This window comes from Oncorhynchus nerka, linkage group LG5 (assembly GCF_034236695.1).
Source record: "Oncorhynchus nerka isolate Pitt River linkage group LG5, Oner_Uvic_2.0, whole genome shotgun sequence".
NCBI lineage: Eukaryota > Metazoa > Chordata > Actinopteri > Salmoniformes > Salmonidae > Oncorhynchus > Oncorhynchus nerka.
The window spans coordinates 30,653,209-30,674,267 of record NC_088400.1 but is presented as its reverse complement, the minus strand read 5'-3'; the positions used below and the strand labels follow the sequence as shown (position 1 = coordinate 30,674,267).

Below are 21,059 nucleotides of genomic sequence, written 5' to 3'. Positions count from 1 at the left end.
CTCCTCACTATCTAATGCAGTCTCCTCACTTTCTAATGCAGTCTCCTCACTTTCTAATGCAGTCTCTTCACTTTCTAAAGTAGTCTCCTCACTTTCTAATGTAGTCTCCTCACTTTCAAATGTAGTCTCCTCACTTTCCAATGTAGTCTCTTTCACTTTCCAATGTAGTCTCCTCACGTTCTAATGTAGTCTCCTCACTTTCTAATGCAGTCTCCTCACTTTCTAATGCAGTCTCTTTCACTTTATAATGTAGTCTCCGCACTTTCTAATGCAGTCTCTTCACTTTCCAATGTAGTCTCTTTCACTTTCTAATGCAGTCTCCTCACTTTCTAATGCAGTCTCCTCACTTTCCAATGTAGTCTCTTTCACTTTCTAATGCAGTCTCCTCACTTTCTAATGCAGTCTCCTCACTTTCCAATGTAGTCTCTTTCACTTTCTAATGCAGTCTCCTCACTTTCTAATGTAGTCTCCTCACTTTCTAATGCAGTCTCCTCACTTTCCAATGTAGTCTCTTTCACTTTCCAATGTAGTCTCTTTCACTTTCTAATGCAGTCTCCTCACTTTCTAATGCAGTCTCCTCACTTTCCAATGCAGTATCTTTCACTTTCTAATGCAGTCTCCTCACTTTCCAATGTAGTCTCTTTCACTTTCTAATGCAGTCTCCTCACTTTCTTGTGCAAATCAGTTACAATCTTAGAGACTGAAGTTATCTTGTCCCTTCCACACTGATATCATGCATAATGGAAAATAACTTTCATTGCATCCTCCAAAGCTAGAGCTGAATTTATTGCTACTGTACACCCAGGGGATGAATGTTTTGTTTTTTGCCCTAGAACTACACAGTTGATTCAAATGATTAAATATTGATGATTAGTTAATTATTTGAATCAGCTGTGTAGCGCTACAGCAAAAACCAAAACGTGCTCCCGTTGGTGTCCCGAGGACCGAGTTTGGGAAACGCTGGGTTATAATGTCACCAGGATTCCTTGCAGTAAACTAAGAGGAGGGTGTTCATTATTTAATTATGTAGAAGCAATCATTTTGTAGTAGCAAGTTGAAGGGGAGAATAGACTTTCAGGATCCAGTCAAGGTAAAAGTTCTAATACAGCGTTTTCGGGTTCAAGTGGTCATGTGAAAATGCTAAAGGCCTGATGGTAAAAAGGCAAGTAGCTAAAAAGCCACGGACAATAGCATGTTGTTAGAGCATGTCTTTAAAAGGCATGGCTCAAAGGCACAAATGATTCTACTGAATCTCAAAATTATATAGTCATTCTGAATTACCTACACATGCATCATCACAGACATTGGTCCATATGAACCTGAGACAACTTTCAACTGAACATTGAGAACAGTGAGGCATTGTCTACTTTGGGTACAGAGTGTAATTTAACAGTCTAGCAAGTTCAAGATTGAATTGTCAGTTCCCGAGGCCTATAATTCTGTGTCCTGACATCTGATACATAGATCAATGGAAACAAACGTGTAGACCTTTACTTCAGAACGTTTTAAGCTATGTGTAAGTAATTAAGCAGGCTAATCATATTATGATTATTCTATTCGAGAATATATGAGGATGTGGTGGTCGTCGATCTTGTTCGTCGTCAGGCATCTGGCTGGCCCCCTATATGTCTAAACCCCTATTTGCATTGGGGAAACTATGCTATTGTATGACTGTGTGCTGCCATCATTAAAGTTATGTAATAGTGGTAGAGAGTCTAAAGTAACTTTACAGAACTTCACCCACATGATGTGCACACTCAAGGGGAAGTAAGTTGTTTTTCTAGTCAATGCACTGTATGTGTGAATGTATGGGTAAATGTATGGAGGGATACAACAAAGCAAGTTGAAATGTATATAATAACATGTTTACTATACATTCAAATATATACATATAATTGTAATAATTGGGATGTTGCTGTGAGGTGTGACCATTGTACAAAATAAAATGCATTTCAAAACGTTTCTCTGGTCTCTGCATCATGTCTAGAATCAAGACAGACAAACCCATGCACCAGGGAGGAGTCAAGACTTTCATTTTAGAATTCCCATTCCAGCATGATCACTTCCGTTATTTTTCAGAATGCTCATTCATTGGTCCGGTGCTTCACCGCTTGTCACTGCACTTGTTAATTTGCGTGCCCATCCTAAAGTCATGGATTAGGCCGTTGTCTGTTTGTTCACCAAAATCGGATCAAACACAGCGCAGTTACGACAGTGAGTGGACTTTATTGAGGCATAGCAGGTACATCGTCATCATAGGTGAGAAATCTCTATAATTTATAACTGCATCTTGTCATGTTTCTGTTTTTGTAATAACCAATATGATCAATACATGTTTTTTTTTATTGCGTCGGTGGTTGTGTTATAGCCTATGTGTAATTATATTTTAATAGTATACCTTAATATCAATATAATGATATTTGTATTATAAATAGGCTTATAATATTCATGGTTTATCAATTAAATATTTTTAAGGCGCTAGTAGCCGATCGTATGAATTTAATTCCAGTATTCTGCCTGCCTTTCGCGTAATCTTTTAGAAATTGGGAGTTGACTTCTTTATACTGACTCGGATCTTTTCGACTCGTTCAGTCAAATGAACGAATATTTCGACTCATTTCGTTCATTTGAGTCAGTAGACCTCATGTCCAGAGCACGCAGGACCCCCTATCGGCGAACGATGAACTAAAAACTCGAAAGAATCATGATTCTACAAGCCATCTCGTTCACCATAGGGGGTTTATCGGAGCTGTCATATGTGACAGAACATTTGAAAACTGTGTTTCAAACAATGTACATTTGTGATTGCTAGCCATATAAATACGATTATTTATTGATACATTTGAAACGAGGTCAAAATTGCGGCGCAACCGGACTAGATTAAGAACGACTCTTGGCAGAATATAACGGTTTGACAGCCGCGGGAGAGATTAGCCAATGTCCTTCTTCTTGAAAGTTTATGGCAGACTACACCTACTGGGTAATGTAACAAAAAATATTCCATGGGGGGGACGATAAATCAAACAACCTTCCCACTCCTTCCGTCACAGTTCAAATCACATCCCTACACAGCCTCAGGTGCCTGGGAGGACGGAGCATGCATCGACAGAATTCCTTGTAATGCCTCTGCAGAAAAATGCACGAGCCCCCCCCAAAAAAATGCTCAGCCGCATTCACAATGCCTATTTTCTCCGTTGCGCTGTGCAGTTAATAAACAAAGTAATAAACGCTACAAAGTCCACCTTCTTAACATACAACATGTCAGGATCCGTATGTTATGTTGACGAGGGACATCATCTAGTGTCTTTACTCCTACTACCATTACTTCTTCATTTCTTTCTGCCACTCTTCTCACCGCGTCTGGACAGGACAGCCATTATCCTTGCCGCATCTGTTTCCTTCACCCTGCCTAACAGGACACTTCAGAAATTCGGGTGCATGTTCACAAACCACAATTGCAGCATTTAGGCTCAGCAGGCATATAATACTCCTCCCGTCTACATACACTTGACACATGATCAAGTAATTTACACTTGTCACACTGCATGGGTTTGTATACTGCAAGATTTTGCTCCAACAATTAGCTCAGTTGGTCAGGTGTAGTGCACACCTCTGGGCGGTATACTGTATTTTCCGATATACCAGTATTGATACAAGGAGCGTTTTAAGTTATTACGTTACCTTCGATAACGGTATTTGTATGTTTGGTTTGTTAAATGTGATACGATATGTGTAACGTCGATTTCGTTTACTTCACTTCTTGAGTCATCTCTCTCCGCTCTCACTCTCCATGTCGCTTTCCACACAGACCCAGCCCCGCCCCTGTCACGCATGTGATGTTCCTCGACCACTACTAGACACTTGCGTTCAATCTACATGGTCAATGCAACACATGTATCAATGTTGATGAACAACGATGCTGTTTTCACTTTGATTCTTAATATAAATTCACCAGTGTTCTATAATGACACTATTCATTTGTGTTTCTTACACCTGCAAACAGGTAATTAGCAAATTGGGCCTAAATCTTGTTAGCCGCTAATGGTAATCGCTAGTTAGTTGGCTGGTTTGGCTGGCTAACGTTAGCTAGCTAGCTAATAAATGTACTGAGTCGGAGCAAATGTAATTAGCTATACAGCCTAATAATACCAGTGATGGTATAGACCTAAATCAGCATGTTATTTGTGTAACAGTATCTTCCAAATCAAAAGAGTAATATGCGAAGCATGAATACGTTCACTACATGAAGTAGCTAAGAGAAAATATTCAATGTATCCAAAGATTATAGGGTCCCATAGGAAACACTTAACACTGGTTCCTACCTTGTCACAATAACTCATCCCTTGTATTTTCATTCGTTGTCATGTCAAACAACACTTATTCAAAGTGCCCACTATATATTCTAACTATATAATTACAATAATAATAATCCACGACTCCATCAGTTAATGCAAGTGTTTTGCTCTAAATCTTAAATTAAATTTCAATTGCAACATTTGGTTAAAAATAAGGCCTAGATTGTTTGTCCATATCGTCTATGTGGCAGAAATGGATGTAAATGCTGAAAATAATTTTTGGCTGATGTTGAATTGTATAAAACAATCAGAATAGAGAAAGACCCCTAGACCTTCTAGCCCGAAGTCCAGCGCGCTATTGACTGCCGCAAAAGCATGCTCGAGCGGCAGAGTCGATATCCGCGCTTATAAACCCAGGGTTGTTACAATATAAACTTTTTTTTCTAAAAACATAAAATACTGTAATATGACATTTTGACCATATCGCCCAGTCCTACCTGACTAACTGAGCTAATGTATTTGTTCAGTGATTGCCTAAATTCAACACACCTGCATGGTATTCCAGGTCAGTTAACTAAAAAAACATGAAGTGGCTATCATTCGAGAACTGCAGCAGCCACACAAACGATTCGCTCTTGAGTTCGAGTGTTGAGCAGAAGGCTGTGTGTATTTTGGTTCTACAAAGCTGTGTCCAATAACATTCAATCATCAAATGATTCCATTTTTTCACAATGCAATAACTTGTCCGTTATTTTCCGTCTCTATGATGCCTGTAACATGATTTTTCTGCTGTGCACATGATGGACTGCTGGTTGTCGTCAGTGAAAAGAGTCGTTCAAAAAGGACGAATCGTTTGCGAACTTCACATCAATATTGTATTTGTGCAAGTCACTGTCCAGCTGGCAAGTGCTGCTGCTGACGTTGTCAATTTCAGTTTAGGTTAAAGCTATGCTGTCTTGACTTTCACAATCGCATGTTTCTCATGTTCTGCAAATACTTTTTACCTCCTATTACTGCTTCCCCATTCTATTTCTGACCTTTTAAACAGCAGCCTGCTATGGTAGGCTATATACATACTTATTTTCCACTATAATTTGCAAATAAATTCATTAAAAATCCTATAATGTGATTTTCTGGATTTTTTTCCCTCATTTTGTCTGTCATAGTTGTAGTGTACCTATGATGAAAATTACAGGCCTCTCTCATCTTTTTAAATGGGAGAACTTGCACAATTGGTGGCTGACTAAATACTTTTTTGCCCACTGTATGTCTTCTCCATGGTATCTCCACGATTCAGGAATTTAATCTCATAGAATTTTGGGAATGGGGTTAAAATAATTGCATTTGTTACTGATCTGTTGGTAAGATTTGTGGTAGATGAAGGAGAGTTTAGGCCACAAAGTACTGGGATAAATGTTATAGGAGTGCATGTTGTGCAAACAGCATTGGTCTGTTGCAACTTGCAATAAGAAAACAAAGTCAATTGATTAATACTCTTGCATAAAAGCCTACAAATATACATTGAAACATTGCTTCACCTTCACCATCTGGTGTGGACACTGTAACATTGTGTGACGAGTGTGACTTCCTGTCTTTCCATGACATGACTCTGATGTTGTGACCTTTTGTAACATAGGCTTCTGGTAACCTGACTCAGGTCTATTTGGGGGTCAGAACACCTCCCATGACAGTGTGCTCTTCCGAAAACAAACATAAAACCAAACGTTTATTAATTAGTGTGTATAACCTCAGTGATTCTCACATCACATTGTATTATTGTATGACATTATTCATAAAGCAATTTTTGTTGTTGTATCAGGACCCTATCCACAAAGCGTCTCAGAGTGCTGATCTAGGATCAGGTCCCCATCTGTCCATATCATTTGATTCTTTATGATCTTAAAGGCAATACTGATCATAGATCAGCACTCCTACTCTGAAGACGCCTTGTGGATACGGGCCCAGGCCTCTGGAACTCTGCCCCTTTATTAACTTATGTTGGGTTTTATGCTGACCTCTGCAGATTAGGAAGCCAGCCAAGATCTCCACATTCACCTTCACTCGCATAGATCCTGGTCCTCCATAGCACACTGCAGAATGGGATCCAGACAGGGTGATATACCAGGTAATACATGATGAACATCCTCCTTCATTGATCACGTGTGATACACATCATCAAATATGAAAGCAAATAGAATTGATGACTAGTAACATCACTTTGATTCCCAACACAATAAGATAGTCAATGTGATGGTGTGCTTCTTCATTTGACACACAAATGGTCCACTAGCGATCAAATAAATGAGGTAAGGTCATTAAATGTTGCTCTAATGTTTCTCTTGCCGTTGTCTCCAATTCCAGCACTGGAGTCTGGTGTATCGGGGGGATTCTTTGGGGGGTTCTCTTCCCCCATCGGTATGTCCAGACGAGCCTTTAGCTATGACGAGGCCCTGGACGCTCCCATGCACTCCCCTCCCCCTGACATGTGTGTCAACAACCCATGGAAGGACCCTCTCATCCCACAGAGGAAGTTCAAGAGGATTGTTGAGGTACAGAACCTAAATATCTCCTAGTTATCTATCCTGTTACTACATACAGTGTATAAGTTGTGTAATAGTACTTGTTGTGTAACGGCAACTGTAACGCTCAATGTCCAACCTGACCGAGGTTATCACTGTAGAGTTTAATGAACCGTTGCTGGGAGAGTGACCACCCATAAAGCACCTAGTATTGTGTTCATATGAAACCCATTGGCCTGTTGTTATGTCAAGGAGGACGAGAGTGGCACTGGCAGTCAGTTTAACGTGGCAACAGCAGCAGCACCGGTCAAGCCCACTGTCCCCGTGGTCAAGGCCAAAGCCTCCTCTCTCATGAACACACTCATGATCAGTAAGTAGGAAAACAAAAACACTCTCATTGTCAAATTTACAATGTATCTACACATCCAACATGCTAACACGGTGAGACACTTGACAACTTTACAATGTATCTACACATCCAACATCGTTACACAGTGAGACACTTGACAATTTTACAATGTGTCTAAACCTTTAACATCAAATCAAATCAAACTTTGTGTCACATGCGCCGAATACAACAAGTGTAGAGCTTACTGTGAAGTGCTTACTTACAAGCCCCTAACCAACAGTCCAGTTCAAGAAGAGTTAAGAAATTATTTACCAAATAAACTAAAGTAAAAAAATAATAAAAATGATACAATAACATTAATGAGGCTATACTGTATACAGGGGGTACCGGTACTCAGTCAGTATGCGAGGGTACAGGTTAGAGGTCATTTGTTCATGTAGGTAGGGGTGAAGTGACTGCATAGATAATAAACAGCGAGTTGCAGCAGTGTTCAAAACACTGCTGCTACTCCGGTGGCCATTTGATTAATTGTTCAGCAGTCTTATGGCTTGGGGGTAGAAGCTGCTAAGGAGCCTTTTGGTCCTAGACTTGGTGCTCCGGTACTGCTTGCCGTGCGGTAACATGTTAACATAGTGAGATACCTGTCAACTTTGCAATGTAACTAGACATCCAACATGCTAACACAGTAAAACATCCCATATTGTAGAAATATCAGAATAGATGGTATACAGTTGAAGTCGGAAGTTTTACATACACCTTAGCCAAAAACATTTAAACTCCGTTTTTCACAATTACTGACATTTAATACTATTAAAAAAATCCCTGTTTTAGGATTTAGCTAGGATCACCACTTTATTTTCAGATTGTGAAATGTCAGAATAATACTAGAGAGAATTATTTATTTCAGCTTTAATTTCTTTTATCACATGCCCAGTGGTTCAGAAGTTTACATACACTCAATTAGTATTTGGTAGCTTTTCCTTTAAATGGTTTAACTTGGATAAAACGTTTCGGGTAGCCTTCCACAAGCTTCCCACAATAAGTTGGGTGAATTTTGGCCCATTCCTCCTGACAGAGCTGGTGTAACTTAGTCAGGTTTGTAGGCCTCCTTGCTCGCGCACGCTTTTTCAGTTCTGCCCACACATTTTCTATGGGATTGAGGTCAGGGCTTTGTGATGGCCACTCCAAACCCTTGACTTTGTTGTCCTTAAGCCATTTTGCCACAACTTTGGAAGTATGCTTGGGGTCATTGTCCATTTGGAAGACCCATTTGTGACCAAGCTTTAACTTGCTGACGGATGTCTTGAGCTGTTGCTTCAATATATCCACATAATTTTCCATCCTCATGATGCCATCTATTTTGTGAAGTGCACCAGTCCCTCCTGCAGCAAAGCACCCCCACAACATGATGCTGCGACCCCCGTGCTTCACGGTTGGGATGGTGTTCTTTGGCTTGCAAGCCTCTCCCTTTTTCCTCCAAAAATAACGGTGGTCATTATGGCCAAACGGTTCTATTTTTGTTTCCTCAGACCAGAGGACATCTGCATTTTCAAACCGTAGTCTGTCTTTTTAATGGCGGTTTTGGAGCAGTGGCTTCTTCCTTGCTGAGCGTCCTTTCAGGTTATGTCAATATAGGACTCGTTTTACTGTGGATATAGATACTTTTGTACCTGTTTCCTCCAGCATCTTCACAAGGTCTTTTGCTGTTGTTCTTGGATTGATTTGCACTTTTTCCACCAAAGTACGTTCATCTCTAGGAGAGAACGTGTCTCCTTCCTGAGCGGTATGACGGCTGCTTGTTCCTGTGGTGTTTATACTTGCGTACTATTGTTTGTACAGATGACCGTGGTACCTTCAGGCACTTGAAAATTGCTCCCAAGGATGAACCAGACTTGTGGAGGTCTACAATTAATTTTGGCTGATTTCTTTTGATTTTCCCATGATGTCAAGCAAAGAGACACTGAGTTTGAAGGTAGTCCTTGAAATATATCCACAGCTACACCTCCAATTGACTCAAATTATGATGATGTCAATTAGCCAATTGTCAATTATCAGAAGCTTCTAAAGCCATGACATCATTTATCAGAGTTTTCCATACTGTTTAAAGGCACAGTCAACTTAGTGTATGTAAACTTCTGACCCACTGGAATTTTGATACAGTGAATTATAAGTAAAATAATCTGTCTGTAAACAATTGTTGGAAAAATGACTTGTGTCATGCACAAGGTAGATGTCCTAACCGACTTGCCAAAACTATAGTTTGTTGACAAGAAATATGTGGAGAAGTAGATTTTTTTTTTTAATGACCCCAACCTAAGTGTATGTAAACTTCCAACTTCAAATGTATATATTGCACTGTATAGATCAGTGATGGGCAACTTGCGAATAGTTTAATATAATAGAATACCCAAGGTCTCTCAATTAGAAAACACACAGTCACTCAATTAGCCCATGTCAGCTACATTTTTGAGATTGGTAAGTTAGTATATTGGCCAGCTATTTAAACTTGTAGTAAGCATGGTCCAATGACTGACCGTAGCCGGGCCCATTGATCATCAATTTTCATATTAAACACTGCAAACATTTGCCTCCACCCTGTTGCAAAATGGGTAGACTTTTTTTTCTGTAAAACTGAACATTCTTCTCTCCACCCCATGGCAAAATGTGTAGAATAGCAGTAAATGAACTTTAAAACTTAAAATGTTTATCTTCACTGTCACGATGGGGGCCGCTAAAAATGTTTTGCTCGCAGGGGGGGGTGGGGGGGAGTTCAGTTTTTGTTGTTGTCCCCACCCCCATCAAAGTTGCCCATCCCTGCTCTAGATGATAGGAATGACATAGAAAGATATATGGGATAGGATGGATGACATAATATCATTGCATTCAACATTGCTGCGCTAGACTAGTACACCACACTAGACTTGTATGTCCTACTGCTGACTGTGCTGACTGTGGTTCTTCAGAGCAGACCCAGGAGAGCCTCCAGAGGTTTGAGCTCCAGGCAGGGCTAACAGAAGCTGGCTACACCCCCCACAAGGGCCTCTCGGCAGAGGACACACGATTCCACCGCCTGGCTGAGGGGCAGATGCCTGTGAGTATGACAGGGACTGGAGGATTGACTGTTGGCACTGATACAAGAACAGCTTACCCTTGGAAAAAGCATATCCCTGTCCACTGGAGGGGTGGGTGTAATGCTAAACCCCTCATCAATGCATAAGTTAATATTAGTTCAGACTCATGCTATCTGACATACCATTTTGTATTCACTGATGACATTTGCATTTAAAGTTTAGCTAAAGGTGGTCTATGATATGCAAGTCAGGTACTAAGGCAAGAACATTATCAGAAGTTCTGTAAATGTATTTGAGAATTTGATCATAGCTGTTCTGCTATTGTTACTGTATGTTTCAATGCAGAACCAAGAAATGCTTGTGCACGATTGAGAAAAACTGTAATGTTTGTAAATAGTTGGTGTAATTCCAGTCCTTTGATCAGTGCAGACTCATGCTATCTGAGTCATGCTACCTGACATACCATAGGTGGATGGGAGCAGGACATAGTGTTATATAAGAGCAATCAATCTTGAAGAACTAGAAACATGCTGTCTTCCTCTAGAGTGTGCTTGGATCTTTTTTGCTTTTTTTTATGGCCAATATACCACGGCTAAGGGCTGTTATGCATGACGCAACACGGTGTGCCTGGATACCGCCCTTAGCCATGTATATTGGCCATATACCACAAACCCCAGAGGTGCCTTATTGCTATTATAAACTGGTTACCAAAGTAATTAGAACAGTAAAAATAAATGTTTTGTCCTTCCCTGTCAGCCAATCAGCATCCAGGAACCAAACTACCCAGTTTATATTGACATGTAAAGTCATCCAATCAATCTGAATACAAAAACATTAAAATACATTTTTCTAAAGTAGCAAGTAGAATTATAACCAACCCTGTTACATATATGAATTCCATCAATATCCACTCATGTTACATAGTCATTTTAGTACTATAATCATAATCTATATTCAGTTATTTTATAGGTAAATGGTATCCACATATATGGTGGACTCATTTTCATCAATATAATGGCTCGACAATAGCTTATATACATTGTCACCCACAATAAAGCAGGGCTATTTCCTTGTGTGATGTATTTGTTTTTAGATCATCTGATTTGTTGCCAGGTTCTCGATTCGATGGTCGAGTTCTATGTTCTTTTGACACTTGTAGTAAACCATAGCTAATGCCGTATGTTCCACTGAGGTATAATAAGAATCAGTCTGTTCTAGAACGTATTTCTCTGTGCTTTGCATGTTGCCAGGCAAACACAAAATGACACGATCGCCCATATTTTCCTGAAACAGCCAATCAGAAAGCCTGTAACAAATTTTTCCGGTTTGTAGCTAACTTAGCTAGCCACACGTCATTGTACCTCCGTCTCCGTGCTTTATTTGTCAATTAAACTTGAATACAAAATACGAATAATGGATAAAATGACAGAGTGGATCGTACTGGAAAGTCAAAGGAATCTTCTCATGAAAAGGTATTTCATTAGATTTATTGTTTCATTTTTCCTTGACAATATCCTGTATGTCGAGGCCTAACGTTCGCTAAATTAACCGAACAGTAAAATAAACGGAGGCCTACCGTACGTTAGCAACAAAAACAGCTGAAACGAAGATAATTTAACATACAGTATATACACAATGACTAGTCATATAGCTGATTGGGTAACACTTATTCACTTCTGGGTAACGTTATACCGCTAACAGAAACGGGGACACTTAGTGCTAGCGAACTAACGTTAGCTAAAAACTACTGTAGCTTGCTAGCTGACGTTGTTTGGCGAGGTCCGGGTTAAACAAACATTTGATCAGGCTAGAGCCAGTTTTTGCCAGTCTGGCCCAAGAGTGTGTTGACGAACCTTCGACTCCGTAGCACATCGATACAATATATATACGACGTTGTTGTTGTTCGTTTCAACAGCGCATACAACAAAATGTTCTCCTAATAGTTGAGTGATTTATTGCCACTTGTAACGTTAAAATAAGTAGTTACTTTTACTGCACATGTATGTGTACCCTGAGTATACAAAACATTATGCACAACTTCTTCCTAATATTGAGTTTATAAGAACAGCCTGAATTCGTCGGGGCATGAACTCTACAAGGTGTATAAAGCATTTCACAGTGATATGTCAGCCCATGTTGACTACAATGCTTCCCACAGTTTTGGGTGGTGGACCATTCTTGATACACACGGGAACCTGTTTTTTGAAGTGGATTTAACAGGTGACATCAATAAGGGATCATTGGATTCACCTGGTTAGTCTGTTATGGAGTGTTCTTAATGTTTTGTATACTCAGCGTAGATAGTACATTTTATGTTTTCAGTATATCACAAACTGTTTCTCCGCATTGGTTTTTGATTTGGACAAGTTAAAGCTGTGTTTTGACATTTGGCTATTTATCAAAATGTCTTGTCAACAGGAAACAGTGACAGCATAATTTTCAACTTAAGTTTTAGGATTATAAATGGATCTTTCCAATGGTATTGTACTTAATCATGTAAAAACTGTGGAATGAGTCTGAAATTGTGCTGCAATTGATTTATTTTGATGATAAACCAGAAATCACAATCGAGAGTGCCCTTCCTACTAAAAGGGTGTGCTCTATCAATGTCACATGGTCAGAGATTTACCCCCCTCCTGGGTCTATGACAGAAACATGGGTGTGACATAAACATGTGGTCCCTGACCAACCGGCTGGAGCTGTGGTCGACACCAGATTTAGATTCGACAGGCAGGGTTCCAAAAGGTTATGTTTCGGTCAGGTGCTGAAACCCTAGAGGAAACCCTTAGATAGACTGTTAGGAGCAGAGCAAACCAAGAGGGGACAGACAGTGCATCAGCCACATTGGAATGATGAGCAGTACAGTGAACAGAACTTAAGAGCAAGGATTGCAACCTGGAGAACAGACGGAGATAGTACACACAGAGGTACGGGATATTCATCCCAATATTCCTCAACAGAATGGAGGATGAACATTGAGAATATTGTTCCAGAGATGGTAGTAACCAAAATCCACAGACTCAAAATGGTAAGATTGGAGCTTTTTCACTAGCCTATAGCATAGGACTATGGACTATTAGTTGGGAAACTCTCTCTAGATTGCCTCATGTTCGGTGAATATTGCTACTAGAGGTCGACCGATTATGATTTTTCAACGCCAATACCGATTATTGGAGGACCAAAAAAGCAGATACCGATTAATCGGCCGATTTTTATTTGTAATAATGACAATTACAACAATACTGAATGATCACTTATTTTAACTTAATATAATACATCAATAAAATCAATTTAGCCTCAACTAAATAATGAAACATGTTCAATTTGGTTTAAATAATGCAAAAACAAAGTGTTGGAGAAGAAAGTAAAAGTGCAATATGTGCTATGTAAGGAGGCTAATGTTTCAGTTCCTTGCTCAGAACATGAGAACATATGAAAGCTAGTGGTTCCTTTTAACATGAGTCTTCAATATTCCCAGGTAAGAAGTTTTTGGTTGTAGTTATTATAGGAATTATAGGACTATTTCCCTCTACCATTTATATTTCATTAACCTTTGACTATTAGATGTTCTTATAGGCACTTTAGTATTGCCAGTGTAACAGTATAGCTTTCCTCGCTCCTCCCTGGGCTTGAACCAGCAACACAACGACAACAGCCACCATCGAAGCAGTGTTACCCATGTAGAGCAAGGGGAACAACTACTAGAAGACTCAGAGCGAGCGACGTTTGAAACGCTATTAGCGCGCGTTAACTAGCTAACCATTTCACTTCGGTTACACCACCCTCATCTCGGGAGTTGATAGGCTTGAAGTCATAAACAGTTAAATGCTTGACGCACAACAGAGCTGTTGGCAAAACGCACGAAAGTGCTGTTTGAATTAATGTTTACGCGCCTGCTTATGCCTAACACCTCTGTCAGATACTTAGATACTTGTATGCTTGTATGCTCAGTCAGATTATATGCAACGCAGAACATGCTAGTTAATATCAACCATGTGTAGTTAACTAGTGATTATGAGTGATTGTTTTTTTATAAGATAAGTTTAATGCTAGCTAGCAACTTACCTTGGCTTACTGCATTCGCGTAACAGGCAGTCTCCTTGTGGAGTGCAACGAGAGAGAGGCAGGTCGTTATTGCGCTGTACTAGTTAACCGTAAGGTTGCAAGATTGGATCCCCGAGCTGTCATGGTGAAAATCTGTCTTTCTGCCCCTGGTCGAGGCAGTTAACCCACCGTTCCTAGGCCGTCAATGAAAATAAGAATGTGTTCTTAACTGACTTGCCTAGTTAAATAAAGGTATCAACAAAAAAAAGTCAAATCGGTGCCCAAAAGTACCGATTTCCGATTGTTATGAAAACTTGAAATCGGCCCTAATTAATCGGCCATTCTGATTAATCGGTCGACCTCTAATTGCTACCTACCTGGGGAACCATATTGGCAGGGTTATCCTGCTATGGATAATATGGGTAATAGGGATGTTTGGTGACAGGTCTTGAGGGTGGTTTGGTTTCTTTCTGGGTGGGAGCAGGATATGTGGTTTGCCTGTCTTGTTTGGCCTAGGAAGAACACTCCCTGGCTTGATGCGTTTAAGTTATACACATAATAAAAATACTTGATATGCAGTGAGCTTCTAATTTTGGACTGATGGGAATGGGATCCCTGCATAGAGAGGGGTATTAGAAGGCCATTTGTCTTTGTGCCGGTCCAGTGGACTTTGTAGCCTGTTGGCCCACCAGAGAATCTTCAATCCTTCTGTTCAGTGCCCCCTGAGTGGCTATCTCTCCCATTGACTGCGGTTAAGGGCGGTCAACGGTTTCCAATAACCCTTAGTTTGACACAGAAACAAAAAGGGGGGGGGGGGGACAGGCCAAACTGGGCTTTGGTTTGTGTGTTTGTGGCCAGCCATCATTTGACTCGCCTCAATGTCACAATCTTGCTGTGTCTTCTTGCCATGTGTGTTGTCTGTAAATGTCTTGCAAAACACACACCGCTCTCTCCCTCATGGGTTGCAGACAGGGAGCTACTTAACAACATCTCTAAGCTGCATCTTTCTTCCTCGTTGTCTCTGCAGAAGCTGAGAATGCCAAGTGGGGACTTCAAGGAGGACAGGCTTTCGACATCAGCTCAATCCACCCCTTGTGGCACCCCTTCCGGGACCCCCTCCGTTACCCCCAGCGTCAGTCCCCACGGATCACCGATACTCAACCGCAGGTATGTAGTAGAATAGAACTTCTCCACTGATACTCAACCCCAGGTATGTAGTAGAATAGAACTTCTCCACTGATACTCAACCCCAGGTATGTAGTAGAATATAACTTCTCCACTGATACTCAACCCCAGGTATGTAGTAGATTAGAACTTCTCTACTGATACTCAACCCCAGGTATGTAGTAGAATAGAACTTCTCCACTGATACTCAACCCCAGATATGTAGTAGAATAGAACTTCTCCACTTTTCTCAGAATAAGCAATAGATGCAAAGATTAATTTCAGATGGTACTTTTGTGTACAACTGTTCCATGTCTCTAATATTGTTAATGTGTGTGGGGGCACAGAAGCTGGTTCAACAGCCTGAGTCCAGCACCGTTTCTCACCACACCGGAGCTCGGCAGTCCTAACTTCAGCCCAGAAATGGGAGGCAATGAGGGAGGAGGAGCAGGAGGGGAGAGGTGGAGCTTCTTTGGAACTTCTCGCCCAGTAGTACAGAAGTCCTCTACTGACCCTGGTTCAGAAACCAACACAGGTGAGAAATCAGTCCCTCAGGAGTCTCTATTATTATGACTGTTGGCTGAGCTGTCATTGTGGACTTTGTGTTCCAGAGAGAGAATGCTTTTAAGAATGACTTGGAATGTAATGGATGTTGCTGTTTTTGCTATATTGATTATATACCTTTTTGTTAGTTGAGTAACGTCCTTGTCTCCTCTGCTGTCCCTCAGGCTTCACTCTACAGTCGTACTTTGGCGTGCCAAAGTCCAACACCATGGAAGGCATTAAGACCCAGGTCAACCTCATGGTGGATGACCCTGCCAAGTTCAACCCCCCGAAGATCGAGATCAGCGGCATCGAGGGTAAGAGACCCCCCCAGACTCGCCCACACAAACTCAAACCCCGGGACATGAACGTCCTGACGCCGTCAGGATTCTGATACCCCCAGGAACCCCTTCTCCTGAATTCTACCGACCCTCCTTGGTCCAATTAAAGCACGAAATGGAGTATTTCCAACCACCTTGCCTCAAGAGGGTCACTTCTTCAGTTTCTGGGTGCTTTGGCATATGGTGCCCGGTTGCCATTGTCGTCTGCGATGTCATGAGATTGAAATGGTGGTTTTGATGTCTCATGAGTCACTGAACCAGTATCTGTGCTTGAGGAAACCGTAATGTCTCATGAGTCACTAAACCAGTACCTGTGCTTGAGGAAACCGTAATGTCTCATGAGTCACTAAACCAGTACCTGTGCTTGAGGAAACCGTGAATATGACGAGATCTTCTCTGACGTTCAGGGTCCTTCAAGTCAAAGTCCCATTAACCGGCTCTTCAAATGTTATGTCAAAATACATTCGGTACTAACCACAATATGGCGTTTCGCAGAGGAACTATCGTCGTTACTGCCGTTACGCATGGCGTTTACCTCCTAAAAATGTATTTTGCGATACTGTACTGCTGCTGGATCAGCTGACCTGTGCGTGGCAGTAATGAGTAATTGGATTTGGCGCATGCGCATTTGGTCAAAAACAAATATTTTTTTACTATTTTTTACCTTTTTTGAAAGTACATACTGTGTGTAACAGCAGTATGAAGATAGTTGCTCTGCGAAACGCCATATTGTGGTGAGTACCGAATGTATTTTGACATAACATTTGAAGAGACGGTTAATGGGACTTTGACTTGAAGGATCCCGGGTGTCAGAGGAGATCTTGTCATATGGTCTCCTTAAGCCCAGGTACTGGTTCAATCAGTCCCCTGCTCTGACTGACAAAAACCGCCATGGTTCATTATATTGAACTCGCTAAAAGCACTGTACAGTCCCCGGCCAATGCAATTTCACTCAACTAGACTCCACCTCTGACAGTCTTATGTTTTTGTAGTTTGATAGTTTTGTATAGTTATTTTGGGGGGGTGGGGCAGTGATGTGGTCTTACTGATGTTGTGCCTAAGCTTGCTTCTGACATCTGCCATATCAGTTGACTTTTTATTTGTCTTAGTACTATTACTTAAGTTTGTTATTGGATGAGAGTGTGGCTACTGCTAACCTCGAATTTAAAAAAAATGATAATAATATAAAATCCAGATATTATGTTATTGGTATTAAATGGTGTGTTATGATATTTCCATATACAAGTCTGTAATGCTTTAAGAATATATTGATATGAAGGCCTATGCATTGAAGTAATCGTTTGAAATGTGTTTTTATATTAACTATTATTTTAGAATCAATGCTGTTTTTGCAAGATGTTTATGAATTCCAATAGTTTGTTGCACAAGGGATAGCTTTTCCCACTGAATTCAGCTGTAAATAAACTCAACACAAACAAAATTACTCCCAATTTTTCTGAATGTTATTACTCTTAAAGGTTAACTCTAAAGGGCTGGGAGACCCCTCCCCACCATATAAAAGGACAGGGCAGACGTTGTTTATGAAACAGCTTCAGTCGATTTAAAGATGGACATTTTGGGGGGAATGGGGTTGCTAAACTAGTGTATTTTATGTTGCATGATTGTCTAACATCCAACAGTCTTAAAATCCTCCATTAGGGTCCGCTGTTAGGTTAAATATTTAAGTTGTGAAACTTTTGCTGATTTGACAGTTGCATCTCATGGACGCTAGATGGCACAAGGCTCCAGTGATGAATTACAACTGAGTCTTTCTGGATAAGTGTCTTAAGAGCTTTTCACACCTGGATTGTGGCACATTTGCTCACTTTATTATTTTCTAAATTCTTCAAGCTCTGTGAAATTGGTTTTTAATCATAGCTAAACAACCATTTTCAGATCTTGCCATAGATTTAAGTCAAACCTGTAACTTGGCCACGCAGAACATTCACTGTCTTCTTGGTTAGCAACTCCAGTAAAGATTTGGCCTTGTGTTTGGAAAGCAGACAACCAGGTTTTCCTCTAGTTGGCTCCATCTAGTTTTTTTTTATCCTGAAAAGCTCCCCAGTGCTTAATGATTAAAAGCATACCCATAACATGATGCAGGCCACCACTATGCTTGAAAATATGTGGTGCTCAGTAATGTATTGTATTTGCCATACACAATACACTTGTGTTCAGGACAAAAAGTTCATTCCTTTGCCACATTTTTTTGCTGTATTGCTTTATTTGGAATATTTTTTATTCTGTACAGCAGAGTTTTTCAAACCCTGAGATTTACCTTCAACTAGCTGATTATTAGAATTGGGTGTGCTAGATTAGTGTTGGAGCAAAAACCTACAGGGCAATTAGGTCAGTATTGTGGAGTAACTACAATGTTGTTGAGCCAGCACGGCTGGACCTTAAATGTACACGGAGAGCCAACATTAATAATAGACATGTCAGTCTATCAGGACTCCAAGTGGAGGAGAGATTGACTTCGTCACTGCTTGTCTTTGTAAGAGGTGAATGCACCGAGCTGTCTGTTTAAACTACTCGGACACCCATTAATACCCTACAAGACATGCCACCAGAGGTCTTCACAATCCTTCACAATTCCAGAACAGACTACGGGATGTGCACAGTACTATATAGAGCCATGGCTACATGGAGCTCTATTCCACCTCAGAAAACGGATGCAAGCTGTAGAATTGGTTAACAGATTAAAATACACCTTATGGAACAGCGGAGACTGTGAAGAGACACACACAGGTAGACACGCATACGCGCACAAGCGCTAGCACACCCAATCTACACACCCGTGCATTGTAATATTGTTGTATAGTGGTATACATTTTGTGTGATGTTTTATGTGTAATGTAAGTGTCTTAACGTGTTTGGACCCCAGGAAGAGTAGCTGCTGCCTTGGCTGGAACTAATGGGGATCCACATTAAACCCCAGGAAGAGTAGCTGCTGCCTTGGCTGGAACTAATGGGGATCCATAATAAATACAAACTGACTCAAGACACTTCAGCTTTTAATTTTGTATTAATTTGTAAAAAATTCTAAAAACATATTTCCACTTTGACATTATAGGGTATTGTGACAGCCATTACAATAGTTAGATAAGATGCTGCATTTCCAGCACAATATTCCAGCTCAATATTTATTTGAAGGGCATTACCAACACTTTACCCATTAGACTTTCTGACCATTCACTTGCAATGGCAATTCAAAGTGTGCCAATGCACCAGTCTGACAGGGGCACACCTTCCCCTAGTCTGTTTCCTGGTGATAAAGTGCAGATTCCATTTCTTCCTCGGCCTGACTGACATGAGCAATTGTATGATTACAATCTTGATCAATCTCTCACCAGTTACTGACAGGCTCTTGTGTGTCAACAGTAATAATTGAAGCTTGCTCATCCAGGCAGAAACACCCCTGTAAGACAGGCTATAGCAATGGTTCCCAACAAGGACCATGTCTTTCAAAGAGAATATGTAAAAATACAAATAACTTCACAGATCTTCATTGTAAAGTGTTAAAACACTGTTTACCATGCTTGTTCAATGAACCATAAACAATTAATTTACATGCACCTGTGGAATGGTCGTTAAGACACTAACAGCTTACAGACGGTCAGCAATTAAGGTCACAGTTATGAAAACTTAGGACACTAAAGAGGCCTTTCTACTGACTCTGGAAAAACACCAAAAGAAAGATGCCGAAGGTCCCTGCTAATCTACGTGAACGTGTCTTAGGCATGCTGCAAGGAGGCATGAGGACTACAGATGTGGTCAGGGCAATAAATTGCAATGTCCGTACTGTGAGACTCCTAAGACAGAGCTACAGGGAGACAGGACGGACAGCTGATCGTCCTCGCAGTGGCAGAACACGTGTAACCATTCTTGATACACACAGGAAACTGTTAAGCGTGAAAAAGCCAGCAGTATTGCAATTCTAGACACAAACCGGTGCGCTTGGCACCTACTACCATTCCCTGTTCAAATGCATTTAAATATTTAGTCTTGCCCATTCACCCTCTGAATGGCACGCTCATAATCCATGTCTCAAGGCTTGAAAATCCTTCTTTAGCCTGTCTCCTCCCCTTCAACTAAACCGATTTAAATGGATTTAACAGGTGACATCAATAAGGGATCATAGCTTTCACTTGGAGTCACCTGGTCAGTCTATGTCATGGAAAGAGCTGGTGTTCTTAATGTTTTGTTCACTCAGTGTATTTAGTACTTTTTGAGACTTCACCTGCCACAAGAAACCAGTAAGACAGAACAGGGATACAAAATTAATTAGTAACTTATTGAGTTTTGTCATAGCATATCAACTGCTTATGATAAATCAATTGCTAGTAATTACTGATAAAATTGGTAATAGCTGAGATCTGGTCAAATGGGGGAAAAGAACGGAGTAAAGAGTATCAGAGTACGTACTTGAGAAAGGTGTGGTTCAGAATTTGGCTTCTCCCTTTGTAGTTTACTGCATGTATAGTACAGTCATGACTAGGGCAGAAACAGCGCTACTTTCCCAGCAACTTTTGCAGGATGATGTTTATTGTCGTGAATCTTGCCCTGGAGACAGAACTGAGTGATTTCTACTATTTGGCCCAACTGCAAAGACAATTGAATGAAAACTAACATTTGCTTTTAGGTCTTAATTGAAGGTTAAGGTTAGGCATTAGGGTTAGCAGTGTGATTAAGGATAGTGTCAAAGGTGAAATCTGCAGTTGCTGCATCCATTT

At 40.6% G+C, this 21,059-nt stretch overlaps 1 protein-coding gene across 2 annotated transcripts; it reads left to right on the top strand.

Moving 5' to 3' along the window:
- The first annotated feature begins 2,115 nt into the window (after window positions 1–2,115).
- On the top strand, window positions 2,116–17,770 carry LOC115129336 (putative monooxygenase p33MONOX). Of its 2 annotated transcripts, none has more exons than XM_029659575.2 (8): window positions 2,116–2,259; window positions 6,319–6,420; window positions 6,657–6,844; window positions 7,067–7,184; window positions 10,127–10,254; window positions 15,306–15,445; window positions 15,793–15,977; window positions 16,171–17,770. In XM_029659575.2, exons 2-8 carry the CDS (start codon window positions 6,393–6,395, stop codon window positions 16,377–16,379), a joined length of 996 nt encoding a protein of 331 aa, XP_029515435.1. In that variant the 5' UTR covers window positions 2,116–2,259; window positions 6,319–6,392; the 3' UTR covers window positions 16,380–17,770. The 2 variants fall into 2 exon arrangements, with proteins under 2 accessions (XP_029515435.1, XP_029515434.1); XM_029659574.2 differs by having other exon boundaries at window positions 2,122–2,259; window positions 15,790–15,977.
- Window positions 17,771–21,059: the final 3,289 nt, after the last annotated feature.

What these genes read in the sequence shown, in the direction of transcription:
- LOC115129336 (XM_029659574.2), top strand. Translation starts at nt 6,393, where the DNA reads ATGGGATCCAGACAGGGTGATATACCAG. An exon ending in CAGACAGGGTGATATACCAG is followed by an intron (nt 6,421 to 6,656) that starts GTAATACATGAT and finishes CTCCAATTCCAG; the next exon opens with CACTGGAGTCTGGTGTATCG. An exon ending in TCACCGATACTCAACCGCAG is followed by an intron (nt 15,446 to 15,789) that starts GTATGTAGTAGA and finishes GTGGGGGCACAG; the next exon opens with AAGCTGGTTCAACAGCCTGA.